The sequence below is a fragment of the Dryobates pubescens genome, chromosome 8 (assembly GCF_014839835.1).
Source record: "Dryobates pubescens isolate bDryPub1 chromosome 8, bDryPub1.pri, whole genome shotgun sequence".
In the NCBI taxonomy this organism is placed as follows: domain Eukaryota; kingdom Metazoa; phylum Chordata; class Aves; order Piciformes; family Picidae; genus Dryobates; species Dryobates pubescens.
In genome coordinates, this window is record NC_071619.1 from 39,830,750 (window position 1) to 39,853,443 (window position 22,694).

The 22,694-nt window shown below is 50.4% G+C and overlaps 1 protein-coding gene across 1 annotated transcript in view; it reads right to left on the minus strand.

The window, feature by feature from the left end:
• Positions 1-18,919, minus strand: part of HGD (homogentisate 1,2-dioxygenase) — a 40,057-nt gene extending 21,138 nt beyond the window's left edge. Inside the window, exons 1-4 of the mRNA XM_009906526.2 lie at positions 18,772-18,919; positions 11,701-11,772; positions 7,014-7,102; positions 4,150-4,255 (exon numbers count right to left, since the gene is read on the minus strand). Coding sequence (XP_009904828.2) covers positions 4,150-4,255; positions 7,014-7,102; positions 11,701-11,772; positions 18,772-18,786 — 282 coding nt within the window. The 5' untranslated portion in view covers positions 18,787-18,919. The remainder of the gene's footprint in view (positions 1-4,149; positions 4,256-7,013; positions 7,103-11,700; positions 11,773-18,771) is intronic.
• Between the last annotated feature and the right edge of the window lie 3,775 nt (positions 18,920-22,694).

A 22,694-nucleotide genomic window follows, 5' to 3' on the forward strand; every position in this document is an offset into this window, starting at 1 on the left:
GGCATATGGAAGAAGGCAGTAAGTCTACTGATGAAGTAACAGGTACAGAGTAGTTCCTGTGGAGCAGCTTCATTTTCACTGTGGGACCTCCAGAGCTGTCGTTCATGTGGGACAAGCAAAGCATCCAGCCCGCTGGTCTCAACAGAAAATGATGTCTGAGCCCCTTCTCTGGGACACTTGCAAACTACAAAGTCACTGCAAGAAGAGAAAAATGATCACCCTGAGCCAGAAAGGGAGTCCAAGAAAGGCAGTGACAGCCAGCACCAGGTGCTTAAAATGGGGCAGATTTAGTGTTCTTTCCCTGCTGTATGGTCTGTGAGCCTCTTGAGATACAGCATCTCTGCACTTACTATTGCTTTATGGCTTTTATCTCCCCAAGATTTGTCCAATCACTTTTTGAATCCATCTGCATCCTCTGGCAAGAAGCTTCACAGTTTATGCCTCTTTTTTCCCCCCACCCCTTCAATGTGACATTTGTTTTCTCCCTGCCTATCAATCATAGCTCCCTTTAGTCTGTTCCAGGCTGGAGAGCTTTCTTCTGTTTCAGCATTTCTTGCATAGGTGTCATGCCACAGAGTTTCACCACATTTGTCTCTTTTCCTCTTTTGTCCCCTGTGCCTTTTTGTGATTCTGCCACTGTCTTCAGGCAACATTAAAAGATATCTTTCCCCCCCCCCCCCATTGGCTTCAGTGGGCTTTGCATAAGGTGTCTCCATATGGCCATCCTTTTAGATGGATGATGACTGGGAAAGCTCCTTAAGTGATCTGGGCAAAACACAAAGCACCACAGGGGAGAGTTGGCCTCATCCAATAAACTGAACCTGTCCCAGGACCTGCTTCAGAGGGGATGAGAGAAACTAAGAGAATTGGTTTGGTTGGAAAAGACCTTTAAGGTCTGTGATGGGTTAATGCCCATCCTGAAAACAGGGGGGGAGGGCTTGCCAGTGCTTTGGCCTCCCTGCAGGGCATTTCCCCCTGGGAAACTGAGTCTACTCCACTCCCTGCCCCCCTGCCCAGCTAGGGTATAAAAGGGAGGACACTGCAGCCTTTAGCTCTCTTTTTGGCTCCTGCCTTTCCTGGACAAGAGCTACTGCAGCTGCCTTCCTGCTTCTCTGCCTTGTGGTCAGGCCTGATCCTTCTCCCCACTACATCCACCAGGACTACAAAGGACTGGTTTTGTATTTCATTTTTCCCCCCCATCCACCCTTATCCCTTACCTTTGTGAACCCTACCTGTTATTGTTACATATGTGTAAGTGCTCAGCAACTGCATGGGGTGGGGAGAGAACTCAAGGTACTGCAGGAGTGTCTCTGACCCCTGTCTCACTTTCTGCTGTTGGAGAAAACTGGAATGAAATCTGTCAGCACTGTCTGTATAAATCCTTCAGCTTTCTAAACCAGGAGACCTGGCTCACACACCCAGCAAACTGCCCCTCTGCAGGGCAGCTCTTGGTGTGCAGCTCATTCAGTAGCCCATGGCCAGTTGGACTGCCCAGGCAGGTGGCTGAGTCACCAACCTTGGATGTGTTCAAAGGTGGTTTGGATATGGTGCTTGGGGACTTTGTAGAGTAGGGTCAATGGTTGGACCTGATGAGCCCAAGGGTCTTTTCCAACCTGGATGTTTCTGTGATTCTGTGAGATATATATATATATATATATATAAAAGAAAATTCTTTACCTCTCTACTTCCAAGCTGACTTCAAATTATTTCTTGGTGGATTTGCTCCTTCCCTTTCTTTTTCCTCTCTGTTGGGCCGCTGGCCTTCTTGGCCTTCTTGTCCATCAGTGTGCCCAGGTGGCCAAGAAGGCCAATGGCATCCTCGCCTGCATTAGGAACAGTGTGGCCAGCAGGAGCAGGGAAGTCATTGTGCCCTGTACTCTGCATTGGTTAGGCCACACCTTGAGGCCCTCAATTTAGGAAGGACATTGAGACACTTGAACGTGTCCAGAGAAGGGCAATGAGGCTGGGGAGGGGTCAGGAGCACAGCCCTGTGAGGAGAGGCTGAGGGAGCTGGGGTTGCTTAGCCTGGAGAAGAGGAGGCTCAGGGGAGACCTCATTGCTCTCTACAACTACCTGAAGGGAGGTTGTAGCCAGGAAGGGGTTGGTCTCTTCTCTCTAGCAACCAGAACCAGAACAAGGGGACACAGTCTCAAGCTGCACCAGGGGAAGTTTAGGCTGGAGGTGAGGAGAAAGTTCTTCATGGAGAGAGTTGTTGGCCATTGGAATGTGCTGCCCAGGGAGGTGGTGGAGTCACCATCCCTAGAGGTGTTCAAGAAGGGACTGGATTTGGCACTTGGTGCCGTGGTCTAGTCATGAGATCTGTGCTGCCAGGTTGGACTCGATGATCTTTGAGGTCTCTTCCAACCTTGGTGATACTGTGATACTGTGAAGGAGGAGTGGGGAGTGGGGAAAGGATTCACAGCCTTGACCCCATCTGAGCTCTTAAGTCCCAGTTAAGGCTCAGACCACCACAAGGTCATTGACTTCAACCATCATTACCAAGTCTAGTCCTAAATCATGAGAGGCAGGGGGAAGGCTCCCACTTTCTGCTCAGAAAAACAGCTCTTTGAGTCTGATTCTTGTCAGTGCAAGCGGTGAGAGAGTGGGCAGGATCTTTATTGCTGTTGCCTTAGGTAAAAGACATGCTGCAGATATGTGGCTTGAGATGCTTGAGAGCTGGGCATCTTGGAATTATCACAGCCATAAATAACTGTAATGGCAGCTGTGTGCTGTGAAAGGACATCAGGGATGGATGAGGCGGTAACAGAAGTCATTGGAGCTTTGTCAGGAAAGGAGCACCAAAGGCATGCAAATACAGACCTGTCACCACTGCTCGGTCAGTAGCTGGGAAATGTACTCCAGGGGAGCTTGGAAAGTGTTTAGACAAATGGTGAGGCTGATGGGAGCCTGGAAATTAGCTAATAATGATACATCAAAGGGCAAAACCTGAGAGGAGTAGAAGTGGGTGACCATGAGATGATGTTGAGAGGAGAGTGGCAAGATGAGAGAGTCAGATTAGCCAGACCAAATGTTTTGGAGCTGGAAGGGAAGAAATCATGTTTAAAGATGATGGCAAGGCCATAACAGGGGAAGACAAATGCCATGTCTCTGCATGACTCTCCAGAATGAAGCTTGATTTCCTGTGAGGGCTGCAAAGAAACGGGCTGGGAGCCTCTCTGAAAGTGCAAGGAAGGAGGGGATGGATGGCAGAAACATGCTGCTGCTCTGCTGGTTGGGCTGGGGCACAATGGGTCTTTGGTGGGGGTCACTGAAGATGTAGAGAGAGTAACCTAAGAGGTGGCAAACAGGACCCCTGAAGGGAGATGCTAGACAGCATAGATCAAGCATTGTGACATGGCAGAAATGCTGGGAAGCAGCACAACATCCATTAAGGGCAACAAAGCTGGGGAGGGGTTTGGAGGACAAGCCCCATGAGGAGAGGCTGAGGGAGCTGGGGTTGCTTAGACTGCAGAAGTGGAGGCTCAGGGGAGACCTCATTGCTCTCTACAACTACCTGAAGGGAGGTTGTATCCAGGTGAGGGTTGGTCTCTTCTCCCAGGCAACCAGCACCAGAACAAGAGGACACAGTCTCAAGCTGTGCCAGGGGAGGTTTAGGCTCAAGGTAAGGAGAAAGTTCTTCATGGAGAGAGTTGTTGGCCATTGGAATGTGCTGTCCAGGGGGGTGGTGGAGTCACCATCCCTGGAGGTGTTTAGGAGGAGACTTGATAGGGTGCTTAGTGCCATGGTTTAGTTGATTAGATGGTGTTGGGTGATAGGTTGGACTTGATGATCTCTAAGGTCTTTTCCAACCTGGTTTATTCTATTCTATTCTATTCTATTCTATTCTATTCTATTCTATTCTATTCTATTCTATTCTATTCCATTCCATTCCATTCCATTCCATTCCATTCCATTCCATTCTGTTGAGGTGGGAAGCAATGAGCATTGCTTTGAGGGCTGTCCTTCCTTTGATCACCCCCAGGTGATGAATAACAAGTGCCAGTCAAGATCCAGCTCCTGTGTTGGCCAGATCCCCACCTCCTTACAGGTCTCCTCAGACCTCTTGGAGCTCAGCACCTTTGCACCCCTGGTTAGCTCAATATTTAACTGTCCTCCTGGGAGTAACAGGGTTCTTTCCAGCATAGTTACCTGGTTGGGGTCAGGCTCAACTTCATCCCAGTTGTGTGTCAAGTGGCCCTCCTGAAGAGGTTTGAAAGGTTTATGGCAGACTGAAGGTAGGATCCGATACAGCCAGCTACAAAGAAAGAAAAGGCCTGGGTTAACCTGGGGAGAGGTCACAGCCTTTGGTGGGCTGCTAGCTGATTGAGCTCCTAAAGGCAGGTTTGACATTCTCACTGGTGGCAACTGGGCCAAAAATGTGTATTAAATATCAAACACAAGCTCACAAACAAAGGCTTGCAGAGAGATGGCTTTTCATTACAGGCCCTAAATAGAAATAGATGCTGTTGTTATATGTAGGTAGATGTCTATATGTGTTTGCATATAATTCCACATGCTTACATCCACAGGCAGGTATATGAATGTATACAAGAAATGAATGAACCTGTAAAGGCTGAGAGACCTGGGGTTGTTTAGCCTGGTTGGACTTGATCATCTCAAAGGTCTCTTCCAACCTCAACAGTTGATTCTATGATCAGAATTTTACATGGGATGATACTTCCCACTGCTGTAAGAGCTCTGCCTTCCCTACCTGGGGCTGGCATTCTCTTTCAGAGAATTACAGAATCAATAAGGTTGGAAAAGACCTCAAAGATCATCAAGTCCAAGCTGTCACCCAACACCTCAGGACTAACTAAACCATGGCTTCAAGTGCCACATCCAACCCCCTCTTGAACACCTCCAGGGATGGGGACTCTACCACCTCCCTGGGCAGCACATTTTAATGGCCAACAGCTCTTTCTGTGAAGAACTTTCTCCTCACCTCCAGCCTAAACTTCCCCTGGTGCAGCTTGAGACTGTGTCCTCTTGTTCTGGGGCTGGTTGCCTGGGAGAAGAGACCAACCCCACCTGGCTACAACCTCCCTTCAGGGAGTTGTAGACAGCAATGAGGTCTCCCCTGAGCCTCCTCTTCTCCAGGTTAAACAACCCCAGCTCCCTCAACCTCTCCTCGTAGAGCTTATGCTCCAGGCCTCTCCCCAGCCTCGTTGCCCTTCTCTGGACACATTCAAGTGTCTCCTTGTGGCCCTCTGTGTCCATGGCTGCAGCCTCTGCCAGCCTGCAGCTCCAGCAGCCGAAGTTGGGCTTTTAATCAGGTAGGAGAGCAGAGGTAACAAAGGAATCTGAGCTAGGCAGGGCTGCCAGTGCCTTTGATGTGTTAACAGCGGTGGCTGCAGTTTGGGTAGGTGGGAAACGGGAGGAGGGAGCCCTCCCCTGAGAGCTGGAAAATTTCCATCAAGGACATCCTCATGCAGCAAACAATGATTCATCCCTTTCCCACCCACACCGCGAGCTGGCACCGGCCTGGAGAGCAGAGCTCTGCTAGGCAGCTCGGATGATGCATTTGCCTTTCATTTGAAGGAGCAACGGAAGGGACAGAAAAGCCACTCTGGGAGAAGCAAAATGAGAAACTCATCTTCTCCAATCTGGCCATGGCCAGAGCACAATGACCAAGACAGGTCTCCAGGACATCTGCTGCCAGCTGGAACAAGCTGTCCCCTGTACTCAGCATTGGTGAAACCATATCTCAGCAGTACTGGATTCAGTTTTGAGGCACTCACTTCAAGAAGGGCAATGAGGGGGGTCCAGAGGAGGGCAAAAAAGCTGGCGAAGGGTTTGGAGAACAGGGCTGGTGAGGAGCAGCTGAGGGAACTGGGGTTGTTTACTCTGAAGAAAAGGAGGCTGGAGGGGGACCTTCTTACTCTCTACAACTACCTGAAAGGAGGTTGGAGTGAGGTGGGAGTTGGTCCTTTCTCCCTAGTAACAAGTGACAGGACAGGAGGAAATGGCCTCAGGTTGCTCCAGCGGAGGTTAGATTAGGTGAGTGAGAACATGGAGCAGGTGAGATTGCTTCATCTGGAGAAGAGGAGGCTGAGGGGAGACAGCATTGCTCTCTACAACTCCCTGAGGGAAGGTTGGAGTCAGGTGGGGGTTGGTCTCTTCTCCTGAGGAACAAGTGATAGGACAAGAGGAAATGGCCTCCAGTTGTGCCAGGGGAGGCTCAAGGTGGACATGAGGAACAGTTTCTTCCCTGAAGGGGTTGGCAAGGCCTGGCCCAGGCTGCCCAAGGGTGTGTTGGAATCCCCCATCCCTGCAGAGAGGAAGAAGTTCTTCACAGGAAGAGAGATTGGCCATTGGAATGTGCTGCCCAGGGAGGTGGTGGAGTCACCATCACTGGAGGTGTTTAGGAGGAGCCTGGATGAGGCACTTGGTGCCATGGTTTAGTTGATTAGATGGTGCTGGGTGATAGGTTGGACTTGATGGTCTGAAAGGTCTTTTCCAACCTGGTTAATTCTATTCTGTTATTATTATTAGAACGTGGGGTGGCAAGCAGCATGCTGGCTGCTTGATGCTGGTCTGAGCCCCTGACCAGCCTGAAAAAGGGGACAGCCTGAGCTAGCACCTAAGCAGCCCCGGTCAGCATGGTGGAGTGTCCCTTACTAGAAGGAGAAAATCCTGCTCAGCCTTGGTTCTGACACTGTCCATCAGGTGCTTGCCATAACCAATCACAGTGGTGATCTTGCCACAGCAGCATCAAGGCTGAGCCCTTGAGCTTGTTTCCAATAGCCCACACAACCCACTCAGAGCTGTCTCATCCCTGTCGTGATGCAGAAACCCACTTTCTTTCCCGTCCTGACCCCTCCTTCCTCAGCAGTTTTGTAATCCAGTCGCTTCACTGAAGCTTCCTCTCTTCCTCTCCATGGTTTCCCTTCTGCCAGTGCACAGCAGAGGCTTTTCACCCACCTGGGCTCACAGAAAGTGGTGGCACAGAGGCAACCTCTCCATCCCTCCCCAGTGGCCCACACCACCCACCCGCTCCCGAAGGGTCACCATACCTCCTCTTGTTCGTGGGCCGGGGACAGGTGAAGGCAGAGCCTGAGAGCTGCTCAGCATACAGGCCATATGGGCAGACTTGTGGATTATTCTGAAGGGAAGAAGAAGATAAAACAAGGAGTGAGAAAATTAAGGAGGGGCAGCAGGCTGGGATCTATTTATCTCTGGAGCCCCCAGCAGAGCACCATGGCAGGTGCCCAGCACTCCGGTGCTGTGAGGCAGACTGTGCTCTTGAGTCTATGCATCAGCCCCAGTAGCTGTGCTCTTACTCCCATGAGGCTGGGTGTCCCATGGGTACCACCTGGACCCCCCAAACCCCATTCTCACATGCCAGATACCACACACACAAGTGCCCCAAGGAGTAAGCACATGCCTGCTGCTAGAGCAAGCTTGGGAGGGTCAGCAAGGGGAGCATCAGGGAAGAGGATTGATCCCAACACTTGCAGACTGCAAGGCACACCTTTATTATGCACATGTTTTTGGGGAGGCTAAGCATTCAGAGAGGTTGCTCCAGAGAGTGTTTGCCTGGCTTTCCAGAGGACTAATAAAGACCCACAGCAGCTGCTCCTTTGCTTCTCCCTCCTATGCTCTAACCTCCTCCTCCTGCCCTCAGCTCAGGGGAGGGGTGCCCGGAGTAGGCGTTTTGCTGGCATGCTGCTTCCTGCTGCCAGTGTTGTTTGCTGCCCAGGAGCAGGAGTGACCTGTGTGGGAGCCTTTGCTTTTCCACAGGGCTCCTGCAGAGTGCCAGTCCCTCTCTGGAGTACAAAGGGGACACTTTTCCCTTTGCAGAGCCATGGCTAGGAATAGCACCGGTTGAACAACCCCTGTGAGTTCATAACTACAGAACAGGCTCCTTCCTTTCAGAGGACTGAAACTGAACATTTTGATCTAAGTAGGCCAGCATGTATTGTTGTTTTGAGATCAGCAAGAAGCAAAGGTATCCAAGAACTGCAGGAAATCCCCCAGTGGGACAGTCATACACCATCCCACCTCCCTCCTGCAAGGTCTGCTTTAGCATCCTGTTGTCCCGCTGGGGCTGAGTAGATCAGACATCCATATGGTATCAAGCACTGCCCTGACTGGTGGGCAGAAGGAAGAGGAAAAGCTCTTGGAAGGCACGTAGCTTCCAGCCCTCAAGCTCCACCTTGTTGTTATGGGTATAGAGTGAAGCAGGGGAATCAATAGCCCTTGTCATTTTTATCTTAGCCAGCACTACTGCAGATGCCAGTCTTATAAATACTGCAGAGGAGAAAGGATCCACCTCTGGGACTGGAGAATCTTGTGTTTGGGGTTTTTTTTCCCTCTATCCTGTATTCTGAATTTTCTATTAACTCTTTCCACACTGACTCCAAACTCTTTCCAGATGAGTAGGATAGGATAGGATAGGATAGGATAGGATAGGATAGAATAGAATAGAATAGAATAGAATAGAATAGAATAGAATAGAATGGGATGGGATGGGATGGGATGGGATGGGATGGGATGGGATGGGATGGGATGGGATGGGATGGGATGGAATAGAATAGAATAGGATGGGATGGAATGGAATAGAATAGAATAGGATGGGATGGAATGGAATGGAATGGAATGGAATGGAATAGAATAGAATAGAATAGAATAGAATAGAATAGAATAGAATAGAATAGATCAGGTTGGAAGAAACCTTCAAGATCATCACATCCAACCTATCACCCAACACCACCTAATCAGCTAAACCATGGCACCAAGCACCCTATCAAGTCTCCTCCTGAACACTTCCAATGATGGTGACTCCACCACCTCCCTGGGCAGCCCATTCCAATGGGCAATCACTCTGTGTAAAACTTCTTCCTAACCTCCAGCCTAAACCTCCCCTGGCACAGCTTCAGACTGTGTCCTCTTGTTCTGGTGCTGGTTGCCTGGGAGAACAGACCAGCCCCTGCCTGTCTACAACCTCCCTTAAGGTAGTTGTAGAGAGTAATGAGGTCACCCCTGAGTCTCCTACTTCAGAGTACTTCAGCCAGGAGCTGGAGGGGCTCTCCTCCTCTGGAAAGCGGTGCTAGTCTTTGAATGCAAGAGGCACATCCAGCACAGCCTTGCTACCTTGTCAGACCAGCAGCTACCACTATGGATCTCCCAGCCTGCAGGTGCCTTCTTGCTTACATTTTTTTTCTCCACCCATCTGCTGTAGGCAGCCTCAGAAACGAGATGCTGCACCAGCTGAGCCATCAAGTGAGTCTCATCCAGCACGACCATTTGTCATCTTGTGGGCACACCACAGCCTGCAATGCAGACCTAGGGGACATATATACATGCCTAGCATGTCCTTGTGTTGTGCATTACTGTCCACAGTGGCACACACATCTAAGCACCAGAGCTGGGGAGATCTGAAAACACTACAGCACTGTGGGGTCCAGGAAACTCAGGAAAAATGAAGTTGTGAAGCTCTGTGTTTGACCTGGATCCTCCTGGCCTCTTTGCGCAGAGGAAGGAGAGGAGCTCCGAGGGACATCACTGACTGAGCATAAAGAGCTGCCATTCAAATCAAAGGAATTATAGGAGATCCAGTGGAGGGCAGAGTCAGCTTCAGGATGTGTGCTGGTGTAAAGAAGGGCAGCACAAAGGGGATGAGAGAGCTTTAATTCTTCAGAGCTTCCTTCTTGCCTCTGCAGACAAAGTGGCTGGCATCACACGGGCTGTGCTTCCTTTCTTCAAAAGAGAAGTATCCAACATCATCTGTTTTCATCAAATGTGTTCAGAAGCTACTTACTTTTAAGAATGAGTCTGTCAATGCATGACAGGCATTCATGTCCTCCCTCTGCAAAGGAGCTGCTCTCCTGCCAAAGGCTTCTAAGCCAGCTTCAATGGACTACATTCCTATAGAAATTACAGGATCACAGATTGGTAGGGGTTGGAAGGGACCTCTGGAGATTGTCTAGACCAGCCTCCCTGATCAAGCAGGCTATGAAAGCCACCTACCCTGCTTCAGCATGCCTCTCTGCCAAGCTTCAAACTTCTGCTCACTGGAAAAAGCTGAACAGAGAGGTTGTGGAGAGGCTTACAGGACCCATCTGGATGCATTCCTGTGTGACCTGCCATAGGTGGCACTGCTTTGGCAGGGGGAGTGGACTCAATGGTCTGTGGAGCACCCTTCCAGCACCTGCCATTCTATCATTGTATGATTCCAAAGGCAAAGGCTTCTCTCTTGGTGTGGCTGAGTATTTTAACAGCTTTATTGATGATCTGGAGGAGGGCATTGAGTCCATCATCAGTAAATTGACAGATGACACCAAGCTGGGGGCAGGAGTTGATCTGCTGGAGGGTAGAAGAGCTCTGCAGAGGGACCTGGACAGGCTGGACAGATGGGCAGAGTCCAAGGGCATGAGATTGAACACATCCAAGGGCCAGGTTCTGCACATTGGCCACAGCAACCCCATGCAGTGCTACAGGCTGGGGTCAGAGTGGCTGGAGAGCAGCCAGGCAGAGAGGTACCTGGGGGTACTGGTCAATGGTGGGCTGAACATGAGCCTGCAGTATGCCCAGGTAGCCAAGAAGGCCAGTGGCATCCTGGCCTGCATCAGGAACAGTGTGGCCAGCAGGAACAGGGAGGTCATTCTGCCCCTGTACACTGCACTGGTTAGGCCACACCTTGGGTCCTGTGTCCAGTTCTGGGCCCCTCAGTTTAGGAAAGATGTTGAGTTGCTGGAAGGTGTCCAGAGAAGGGCAACAAAGCTGGGGAGGGGTTTGGAGCACAGCCCTGTGAGGAGAGGCTGAGGGATCTGGGGTTGCTTAGCATGGAGAGGAGGAGGCTCAGGGGAGACCTTATTGCCCTCTACAACTACCTGAAGGGAGGTTGTAGCCAGGAGGGGGTTGGTCTCTTCTCCCAGGCAACCAGCCCCAGAACAAGAGGACATAGTCTCAAGCTGTGCCAGGGGAAGTTTAGGCTGGAAGTGAGGAGAAAGTTCTTCGCTGAGAGAATTGTTTGTCATTGGAATGTGCTGCCCAGGGAGGTGGTGGAGTCACCATCCCTGGAGGTGTTCAACGGGGGATTGGATGTGGCACTCGGTGCCATGGTTCAGTCATGAGGTCTGTGGTGGGGGGTTGGACTTGATGATCTCTGAGGTCTCTTCCAACATTGGTGATACTGTGATACTGATTGCCCATTGGAATGTGCTGCCTGGGGAGGTGGTGGAGTCACCATCATTGGAGGTGTTTAGGAGGAGACTGGATGGGGTGCTTGGTGCCATGGTTTAGTTGATTAGATGGTGTTGGATGATAAGTTGGACTTGATGATCTCGAAGGTCTCTTCCAACCTGGTTTATTCTATTCTATTCTATTCTATTCTATTCTATTCTATTCTATTCTATTCTATTCTATTCTATTCTATTCTATTCTATTCCATTCCATTCCATTCCATTCCATTCCATTCCATTTCCCTTTGGAAAGAAAGCTGTTGTTGAGCAGTGGTAATTTAGGCAAGTCTTTCAACGCCCCCCTCCCCCAACATGAAACTTGTAAGCTCCTGAGTACCTTAAAACCAGAAAATATGAATGGCAATCTTTCATTCTGATTTTTGCCAGCCTCTTATTATTCCAGTCCTGCATAAAGAAGGTTGCTGGAAACTTTAGTGAAGATTAAAAGAAGCCCAGGGAATAGATATTCCCTTTGCTCTGTGTCATTTTAATGCAGCACTTTTACAAAGCCCAGTACCTGTCCCTCCGGTAAAGCTCCTGGACAACGTGGATCCTCAGAAGCATGTTCATTTCCAAATCCTGACATGTACTGGAAAATAAACCACACAGCTCATTAGCATTTTGAAAAGGCAAGCAAAACCTCTCCAAAACCCCCCATCCATCATTTCCCCCGTGCATCTTTTCAGGCTCTTTGTGTGCACCGAGCCTTTCTCTGGTGCTCTGCTTGTGGATTGCGCCAGACCACTTGCACAGCTCCTGGCTTTGCTTCATCAGCTAAATCCATGGTGGCCTGGGAAGCACAGGCAGGATTTGCTCTTCTGCTAAATCTGCATGTTTATTTTGACCACATTGTGCACCATGTACTGGAGAAATAAGCCAGATATCTGTTACATATACAGCCAGACTCAAGAGCAATAGGGTGACATTTAACAAGTCCGAGTGCTGGGTGCTGCACTTTGGCCACAGCAACCCCATGCAGTGCTACAGGCTGGGGTCAGAGTGGCTGGAGAGCTGCCAGGCAGAAAGGGACCTGGGGGTGCTGATTGACAGCCAGCTGAACATGAGCCAGCAGTGTGCCCAGGTGGCCAAGAAGGCCAATGGCATCCTGGCCTGCATTAGGAACAGTGTGGCCAGCAGGAGAAGGGAAGTCATTGTGCCCTGTACTCAGCACTGGTTAGGCCACAGCTTGAGTCCTGTGTCCAGTTCTGGGCCCCTCAGTTTAAGAAGGACATTGAGACACTGGAAGGTGTCCAGAGAAGGGCAATGAGGCTGGGGAGAGGCCTTGAGCACAGCCCTGTGAGGAGAGGATGAGGGAGCTGGGGTTGCTTAGCCTGGAGAAGAGGAGGCTCAAAGGAAACCTTCTTGCTGTCTACAACTACCTGAAGGGAGGTTGTAGCCAGGTGGGGGTTGGTCTCTTCTCCCAGGCAACCCGCACCAGAACAAGAGGACACAGTCTCAAGCTGTTGCAGGGGAGGTTTAGGCTGGAGGTGAGGAGAAAGTTCTTCCCAGAGAGAGTAACTGGCCATTGGAATGTGCTGCCCAGGGAGGTGGTGGAGTCACTGTCCCTGGAGGTGTTCAAGAAGGGATTGGATGTGGCACTTGGTGCCATGGTCTAGTCATGAGGTGTTGGGTGACAGGTTGGACTTGATGATCTTTGAGGTCTTTTCCAACCTTATTGATTCTATGATTCTATGGGAGTAAGCAAGCAATAATCCACTAGCAGGTGATAATCTGGTTTTCTGGAATGATGTATATCTGAGATACCCATGGATGCAGCAGACCTACATACTCTGCCATGCCTGCCCTGCCTACAGCTGATGGTCTGAGCATGACTGAAAGCCACAGGACCCCAGATGATGTGGCTCCCAGCTCTGCATCGCTGAGAGAAGTCCCCCAGCAAACCTGAGGCAGGCAAGGGGAGCAAGAATAATAGAGACCTTAACTTTGCACTGACAGAAGTGTCACACAGTCCCTTCAGACCCTAAGGAAAGGCATGAGGCAGCTCTGCTGAACTCTACGTGAACGCAGAGGTGTTTTGGCAGCGATCAATAGTTCAGCTCCATGGCCTAGGGAGAGAGTTAAATATTAATGCTCCCCTCTACCAGCTGCAAGCACAAGCCGGGCTGCTGGGCTGCTTTCAGACGGCGGCGCCGGGACGGCAAAGCCCAGGAGTCCCGACAGATAGCTGACTCACCAGCGCTTGCTGCAACGGGATGGCTGCGGCACTGCGATGCTGCTGCCGTGTGCCAGCAGCTGCCTCGGGGCTCCAGAGCTCAGAAACCTCAGCAGCTGCCAGGCACCTTTCCCCCAGTGTGGTGTGACACCCTGGGAGGCAGAGGTGTGGTGTGAAGGCAGCAGGACAAATCCCCTCTCTCTCCTTATTGTCGTGCCTGCATTAATTGCCCCAGAAGGGTCTCGGCCTTGTGCGATTTGCAGCTCCCCCCTAGAAATGTCCCACTTTAACAAACACTCTGAGAGCAAAACCTCCTGAAAATCCATGTGCTTTCCTCTGGCACCTCTCAGTGAACTTGTAAGGAAAGTCTGATCCCAGGGGCAGCTGGGCTGGCTGGAAATCAAACCTGCAAACGTCTCTGTTCCCGTCAGTTTAGGGAAGAGAACTCTCTCCTCCTCACAAATGAAGCTCCATTGCTAGGATTCTGCTTTCCACTGGGTTCTGCATGGAGAATATTGATATGCAGAGCAGCAAGCCTCCTTAGCAGCCTTGGCAAATGTATTGTACTAGAGCAGAATTTTCCCTTTTCTTTTTTTTTGTCCATTTTCCTTCTTCTTTTCCCTCTCTCTCTCTCTCTCTTTTTTCTTTCCCTCCTCTCTTTTAAACAGAACTGCAGCAATATCTGATGGCACTGCAGCACTTCCTGAATTACCAGAGGACTCTGCACTGAATCCTCTTCTCCCAGCAACATAGAGATGGCTGGATCATTTGCCTGAAGGGCAACCTTGATGAACAGGGGAGGGAAGAAGGGCAGGAGGAGGGGGACATGCTTGTTTTCTGGAGGCATAGCAAGTGAGGGTCACCAAGCCCTGCCATTAGCACAGCCAGGAGAGTGTCAGTGTAATGTGCAGGCTGCTTTGCTGAGCATGGGCTGCAAAATGCTCGAGCAAGATGGTGAAGAGCTAGGAGGGGACAGTTTCTGGTTCTTGGTGGCTGTGTGCATCTGGCAAAGAGTGTGTGCTTCCTGGCAGACTCCTGCCACAGTGCTAGGGTAAGAGGGAAGGAGGTGCCTAGATTCTGCTGTGAGAAACTGCTCTCCTGTCCTTCAGGTGACCTGCACAACCATTTTGGTTGGAAAAGACCTTTAAGATCATTGAGTCCAACCATTACCTAACTCTTACCAAGTCTGGTGCTAAACCATGTCCCTCAGCACCACATCTCTGCAACTTTTCAACATCTTCAGGGATGGGCATTCAACCCAATCCCCCAAATCTGCTTCGCTCCTGCTTGCTGGGCTGGGGGCAGGAAAGAAAAGCAGCCCAGCAATAAGCAACTTGTGTGGGCAGCTGCTCCATGCCCACATTTGTGCTGTCAGGCTCAGACAGCTGGCCCTTGAGCACAACAGCCCAGGCAGCTACCCACCTGGCTGGCTGGAGAGCTGGTGGTCATCACCCAGCAAGGCAGGAGGCTGGGCAATCTGCAGCAGGGGAGCTGAGTCAGGGAAGAGGCAGTGTTTGGGAGAGGGTGGCATCACCCCGCTGCCCTGAGAGCAGAGGGCAAAAAGCTGCTGCATCATTGTTTAGTCCAATGAGTTCTTCCTTACCAAGGGAAGCAAAAAAATCCTCAGGTAAATGAGTGAGGGCTAAAAAAGAGAGACATTGGCAGGAGTGCAGCTGCAGGAGGAGAGACGTTGTCCTGGCAATGATTTATCACCCTGAGCGTGGCTCCAAGGCTTTGCCTGGATGTGCAGCGTGGCTTTTCTCATTCATTCATTTTGGTTTGCCTTTTCCTGTGGTAGACCTCAGAGACGTTTTCTCCTCTCCATGCCCTTAGAGGTCAGTGTCATACACTACTTGGGCTGCCAAAAATAGCTGCATAACACAAAACTTCTCACATTTATTGGAAGTGGTGTGCTCCAGGGCTCTGAAGAGGCAAAGGGGGACCTTGCTGATGCAAGTTGGCCAAGAGCAACAGCACCAGGGCTGTGCACACCACAACTCTTCTTCCTGCTGACCCTTCCTTCGGTGTTGCACAGGGTGGCCTCAAGCCAGGAAAGAAACAACCCCTTTCTGCCCAGCTGGCATCCACACCAGAACATCCCTTCTGGCATAAATATCTGGGCAGATGGACATCCATCTTTAAACAGAATAAAACAGAATAAACCAAACCAGGTTGGAAGAGACCTTCAAGATCATTGAGCCCAACCTATCACCCAACACCATCTAATCAACTAAACCATGGCACCAAGCACCCCAGCCAGTCTCTTCCTAAACACCTCCAGTGATGGTGACTCTACCATCTCCCTGGGCAGCACATTCCAATGGCCAATCTCTCTTGCTGGGAAGAATTTCTTCCTAACATCCAGCCTAAACCTCCCCTGGTGCAGCTTGAGACTGTGTCCTCTTGTTCTGGTGCTGGTTGCCTGGGAGAAGAGACCAACCCCCACCTGTCTACAACCTCCCTTCAGGTAGTTGTAGAGAGCAATAAGGTCTCCCCTGAGCCTCCTCTTCTCCAGGCTAAGCAACCCCAGCTCCCTCAGCCTCTCCTCACAGGGCTGTGCTCCAAACCCCTCCCCAGCTTTGTTGCCCTTCTCTGGACACCTTCCAGCAACTCAACATCTTTCCTAAACTGAGGGGCCCAGAACTGGACACAGGACTCAAGGTGTCGCCTAACCAGTGCTGAGTACAGGGGCAGAATGACCTCCCTGCTCCTGCTGGCCACACTGTTCCCATCCAGGCCAGGATGCCATTGGCCTTCTTGGCCACCTGGGCACCTGCTGGCTCCTGTTCAGCCTACTATCAACCAGTACCCCCAGGTCCCAGAACAGTTACAAGGATGGTTTTTCTTCATTATTAAACACCTTGCTCTTCAATAAGGTCTCCCCTGAGCCTCCTCTTCTCCAGGCTAAGCCACCCCAGCTCCCTCAGCCTCTCCTCACAGGGCTGTATTTCAAACCCCTCTCCAACTTTGTTGCCCTTCTCTGGACATGTTCCAGCACGTTCTTTTCCATGGCACAGCAGTGGGGCTTTAGTTCAAAGAGCCCTCCCTCTAGGTCCCCACCTGGCCTCCACCATTCCTAGTCACACTGTCCAGGATGGGTAGGTCAATGGGAACTGGCTTGGCAGTTGTGTTGGTGGTTTCTCCATGCCACACAAAGCTCCCTGTGGTCCTTAGTTTTCCCTTCTGCTTTTAATTACTGTTGTTGTTTTGTTCGAGACCCTGTAGCTCTTTACGTGAACAGGAGCTCAGAAATGCATCTGGCTCCACTTTGTTTTCTTGTTTTGTCATTTTTCCATAAAGTGAGGCAGATGAAAGCCCAGCACAGCATAAAAAATTCAGCAGAGCTCATTGATTGGGCTAGCTGGGATGCAAAGCAGAGCGCTCGCAATGGGTGTCGTGCTCTGACCTATAAACCATAACCTTTTGTTCAGCGGATTAGACAGCAGGCATGGGAGAAACACATTTGAAGTCCAAACACATAGGCTGCAAAATAATTAAGGCTCTTCTTCAAACGTTGCATAATGCATTTCCCTATCAACTGCTGCTGCAAGACACAGGGAAACGGCATCCGCCTCCAGACTAAAGCCATGGCACTTGGTATCAGCTCAGTCAGCACCAGAGTAGCTAAAGCAAACCCACAGAAACAGGAACAGGAGCATCTAGGGCAGTGAGCAGAGCAGCATTTTCATCCTCTGCATGGGGCTTCACAGCCTCCTTGTGGGCTAAACCCAAAGCATTCAAGCCAAAGCTCTGCCTCGGTGCTGCAGCGGTGCCACAGGGCCAATGTCCCAGCAGGGGATGCCCAGAGGCTGGCCAACCTCCTGCTCTAAAAGTGCTGGAGATGGTCCAGGACTAGACTGTTCCTGAAAGGAGTTGCCCACCTCTAGTGTGGGTGAGGGCACTCCATGAGGGAGGAAAGAGAGAGGCAGATGCTGGGAGGAGCAGTGGGGAAAGGTAAAGTGACAATTAAGTTGGTCAACAAGGTGTTAGGCTGATAGGCACAGGCCAAAGCTAAAGATGGAAGATGTTGTTACAGCCATGACATAAACCAAAATGGCCATTCACTCTGGATGAGTGCCAAGTCCAGAGCCAGGGAAATGTTTAGTAACAATGATAGAACTGAAGCCTGGGGAGAAATAAATCCTGCACAAGCTCTTGAGACCCATTGCAGACCCAGGTGAGACCTTGCCACTCCTGCCTGCTGCAGTATTACTCACACTCTGAGGGTCCCTGGGTCTTCAGCCCCCTACGACAGCAGTAATGTGCTGATGAGATGCAGAGCTGTGAGTCTCATGCTCCTACACCTGAGCCACAAACTCACCACATTCTGCCTCTCCCCAGAACTTCCTCATGCTCTGGGAAACAGTGGCAGGGAAAGCTCTGGCCAGCTGCCCTTCTTGGGGCTTGGAAAAGAGGCCAGAGCCAGAGCCCCACTGTGACAGCATGTCCTGCAAGGGCTACTGAGAAACCCTGGGGAGGATGACAGTTGGGGTTGCAACATCTGGGCAGGTGCTGCAAGACAGATTTCATAGGCTGAGGAGGAAACACCCCCCTGGCAGCCAGGGTGGGAGGAGGGGTGCACATGGAGAGCAGGGAAAGGACAAACCCTGCAATGAAGAGGTCCTGCTTTGGGACAGCCTGACTGTCTGCAACTCAAACCATATCTGGGGCTAAACTACAGCAGCTGCTCTGTCATGCAATGACCTCCCCAGCAGAGACTGGGAAGAGAAGACCAACAGGTTGAAATAAAAATGGGTTTAATGAAATAGCCAAACTGATCCCTATGTCAATACAAGGAATATAAAGTTATACTCAGTCCAGCAGAGGTGCAACAGTCACAGCATCAGAACACAGAATAGAATACAGAATTAACCAGGTTGGAAAAGACCTTTGAGATCATCAAATCCAACCTATTATCCAACACCACCTAATCAACTAAACCATGGTACCAAGTGCCTCAAAAGCATGAAGGCAGTCCTCAAGAGTAGGAGAGGGTAAGAGGAGCAGAGTGAGGCAAAGCCCAAGCAGGAGGCCCTAACAGAAAGCTCTTCTCTCCTCAGCAAAATTCCTCCTTTACACTGAGTGTGATGCTCAGGGTCTGGGACAAACCTGTAGCCAACTCCAGTCAGCTCTCCTGGCTGACTCAGAACTGCTAATGGTCTGCAGCCCATGGATGGAGCAGGATTCCATCCCAGCAAAACCAGGACACTGACCTAGAATGATTTCCAAAGGAGTAGGAGAGGGAAAGAATAGACAAAATGCAGCAAGGTCCTTTATCCCAAGAGAGAGGTTTAACACACCTTGAAACAGGAATGAGGGCTATTCTAAACTGAAGCAAAGGCCAAGGAACCAGAGTCAGTAGAGAAGAGGTGTCCACAGGCAGCACTGGTAGCTCATGGGCACCTGGCCCCTTACCTGCAAGCCAGTCATTCTCCTCCTGGTTCACCTCCTCTTGGAGAAGACACAGATTCCAAGCAGGTATCTAGCTGAAGCAGCCTGCCAAGCCAAGCCTGCCAAGCCAAGCCTGCTAGCTGGGTGACTGAGCTGGGTCTGTGGCAGGCTGACAGTGCCGGAGGTGAGAAAGTCCAAGGGAATTTTCAACCTGTTTGCTCAGCCCAGTCTGTGTTTAACCAAACGCCAGCCCTTCTCCACAGGACCAGCCCCAGGGTCGACTCAAAGACAACAAACAGGAGGGTGAGGGGGGCTGGGTTCCCTCACTGCTGCTTTTCCTCTTTAGATGTTGAAAAAAGGGGTTGTAGCTCCCACAAATGGGAGGGGGGGATAAAAGAGCAAGGTGTTTAATAACAAAGAAAACCCATCCTTGTAACTGTTCTGGGACCTGGGGGTACTGGTTGATAGTAGGCTGGACAGGAGCCAGCAGGTGCCCAGGTGGCCAAGAAGGCCAATGGCATCCTGGCCTGGATGGGAACAGTGTGGCCAGCAGGAGCAGGGAAGCCATTCTGCCCTGTGCTCAGCACTGGTTAGGCCACACCTTGAGTCCTGTGTCCAGTTCTGGGCCCCTCAGTTTAGGAAAGATGTTGAGTTGCTGGAAGGTGTCCAGAGAAGGGCAACAAAGCTGGGGAGGGGTTTGGAGCACAGCCCTGTGAGGAGAGGCTGAGGGAGCTGGGGTTGCTTAGCCTGGAGAGGAGGAGGCTCAGGGGAGACCTTCTTGCTGTCTACATCTCCCTGAAGGGAGGTTGCAGAAGGTGGGGGTTGGTCTCTTCTCCCAGGCAACCAGCACCAGAACAAGAGGACACAGTCTCAAGCTGTTGCAGGGGAGGTTTAGGCTGAGTGTTAGGAAGAAATTCTTCCCAGACAGATTGGCCATTGGAATGTGCTGCCCAGGGAGGTGGTGGAGTCACCATCACTGGAGGTGTTTAGGAGGAGACTGGCTGGGATGCTTGGTGCCATGGTTTAGTTGATTAGATGGTGTTGGGTGATAGGTTGGGCTCGATGATCTCTAAGGTCTTTTCCAACCTGGTTAATTCTGTATTCTGCATTCTCTGGCACTTTTCACATACACATACAGCCCTCCAGAAGTGCAGTGAGCATTTGCTCATTATGCTGCTGAGCTGTGTTACAGTGGGAACAGAAAGGATCACATCCCCATCCTGGTAAAGGCAGTGCTAATTGTGAAACACCAGGTTCAGGGCTGAATTCCTGCCACTGGAGCTGAAATATTAATATTTTCAGGAAAGCTGTTGCTGAGGAAAGAGTGGCAGCAAAGTGTTTAGCTACAGCATACTAATGAAAGTAGCTCAGCATTTCCAGAAGTTGCAGGGGGGGGGGGGAAGATAAATTGATTTTATTGAATTGTTTTCCTTTGAATTCTCATTAAAAAAAAAAAGGCACAATATTTTTTTCCTTTTCTTTGACTTGCTCTACTGTAAGTCCTCCTAGGAAGAAATCTCTCAGAGGCTCATGCTGAAATTCACACAGAATCATAGCACAAGCCCTAAGAGGAGAGGCTGAGGGAGCTGGGGTTGTTTAGCCTGGAGAAGAGGAGGCTCAGGGGAAACCTTATTGCTGTCTACAGCAGCTACCTGAAGGGAGGTTGTAGCCAGGAGGGGGTTGGTCTCTTCTTCCTTCTCTCTTCTCGCACCGACATTAACATTGCCAGACCAACTCAGTTAGAAGCAAATGGAGCTGTATTTACAAGCAGAATCCACACTCTACAATGGAATGCAATGAATGTGTACAAAATACACAGGAGTCACAAGGTTATACAGGTATTTACAATTAGCAAATAACACTGAACCCCCCCTGGTCAGAGACCAGGGAAGCTGCTCCACTGCCCCCTCCCCACCTCCCTGTCCCAAGAGAGAAAGGAGCAGAGAGAGAAGCAATAGGTTAGACTTAGCCAAGGCCAGCCAGCAAGCAGATTATCTCTCCCAAGCAAGGGAAAATGAGAAGAGAAGAGAAGAGAAGAGAAGAGAAGAGAAGAGAAGAGAAGAGAAGAGAAGAGAAGAGAAGAGAAGAGAAGAGAAGAGAAGAGAAGAGAAGAGAAGAGAAGAGAAGAGAAGAGAAGAGAAAAGAGAAGAGAAGAGAAGAGAAGAGAAGAGAAGAGAAGAGAAGAGAAGAGAAGAGAAGAGAAGAGAAGGGAAGGGAAGAGAAGGGAAGAGAAGAGAAGAGAAGGGAAGGGAAGAGAAGAGAAGGGAGGGGAAGAGAAGAGAAGGGAAGGGAAGAGAAGAGAGGGGAAGGGAAGGGAAGGGAAGGGAAGGGAAGGGAAGGGAAGGGAAGGGAAGGGAAGGGAAGGGAAGGGAAGGGAAGGGAAGGGAAGGGAAGGGAAGGGAAGGGAAGGGAAGGGAAGGGAAGGGAAGGGAAGGGAAGGGAAGGGAAGGGAAGGGAAGGGAAGGGAAGGGAAGGGAAGGGAAGGGAAGGGAAGGGAAGGGAAGGGAAGGGAAGGGAAGGGAAGGGAAGGGGAAGAATTGTTATGGTACAGCTCCTCTTATTCCAGGTATTTACCCAATGAATTGGTTTAGAATAATCTTTTGTTTTCCTTTATACACCCAAGAGTGATTTATTGATATTTCTCTGTTTTTCTGCTCAAAATCTGTACCTCAATTTTAAAGGCATAGCCTAAACCCACCACACAAGTCTACACATGTTTTATTTTAACACCTCCAGGAACAGTGACTGTGCCACTTCCCTGGGCAGTCTGCTCTGACAACCCTTCCAGTGAAGACATTTTTCTTAATACCCAACTCCCCTGGCACAGCTGGATGCCATTTCTTCTCATCCTATAATAAAGTAGCCAGGACCTGTCATCAACCTGTGATACTCCTTTCCTGCTGCACAATATTTCATAGACTCATAGAATCAATAAGGCTGGAAAAGACCTCAGAGACCATCAAGTCCAACCTGTCACCCAACACCTCATGGCTAACTAAACCATGGCTTCATGCGCCACGTCCAATCCCCTCTTGAACACCTCCAGGGATGGGGACTCCACCACCTCCCTGGGCAGCACATTCCAATGGCCAATCTCTCTGTGAAGAACTTTCTCCTCACCTCAAGGTTAAACTTCCCCTGGCACAGCTTGAGACTGTGTCCTCTTGTTCTGGTGCTGGTTGCCTGGGAGAAGAGACCAACCCCCACCTGGCTACAGCCTCCCCTCAGGTAGCTGTAAAGAGCAATAACGTCTCCCGTGAGCCTCCTCTTCTCCAGGCTAAACAACCCCAGCTCCCTCAGTCTCTCCTCACAGGATTTGTGCTCCAATGGCCAATCTCTCTGTGAAGAACTTTCTCCCCACCTTGAGCTTAAACTTCCCCTGGCACAGCTTGAGACTGTGTCCTCTTGTTCTGGTGCTGGTTGCCTGGGAGAAGAGACCAACCCCCACCTGGCTACAGCCTCCCCTCAGGTAGCTGTAAAGAGCAATAAGGTCTCCCCTGAGCCTTCTCTTCTCCAGGCTAAGCAACCCCAGCTCCCTCAGCCTCTCCTCACAGGGCTGTGCTCCAAACCCCTCTCTGTGAAGAACTTTCTCCTCACCTCAAGACTAAACCTTCCCTGGTGCAGTTTGAGACTGCAAGACTTTAGGACTAAAGACTTTAAGACTGAAGAGTTCATCTCACTTATTTTCTGACAGTGAAGAATACATTGGACTACAGTTTTACAAACTGAAGGTGAGAAGTTTCAGGAGTTTCCATGATGCCCTTCTGCTGGGGATCTCCACTCAGCATGAGGAATAACATCACATTTTAGCTTACAATCCCCCTTGTGAGCCTACTTTTCACCTTGCTCACGCTTCTTTACAGGCCCCATTCTCTTGTTTTCTTCCTGTGGGACAGGTCAAAATAAAGGTGTTGCTTGTTAGTCATGGGGAAGCCTACCTCCTGCTT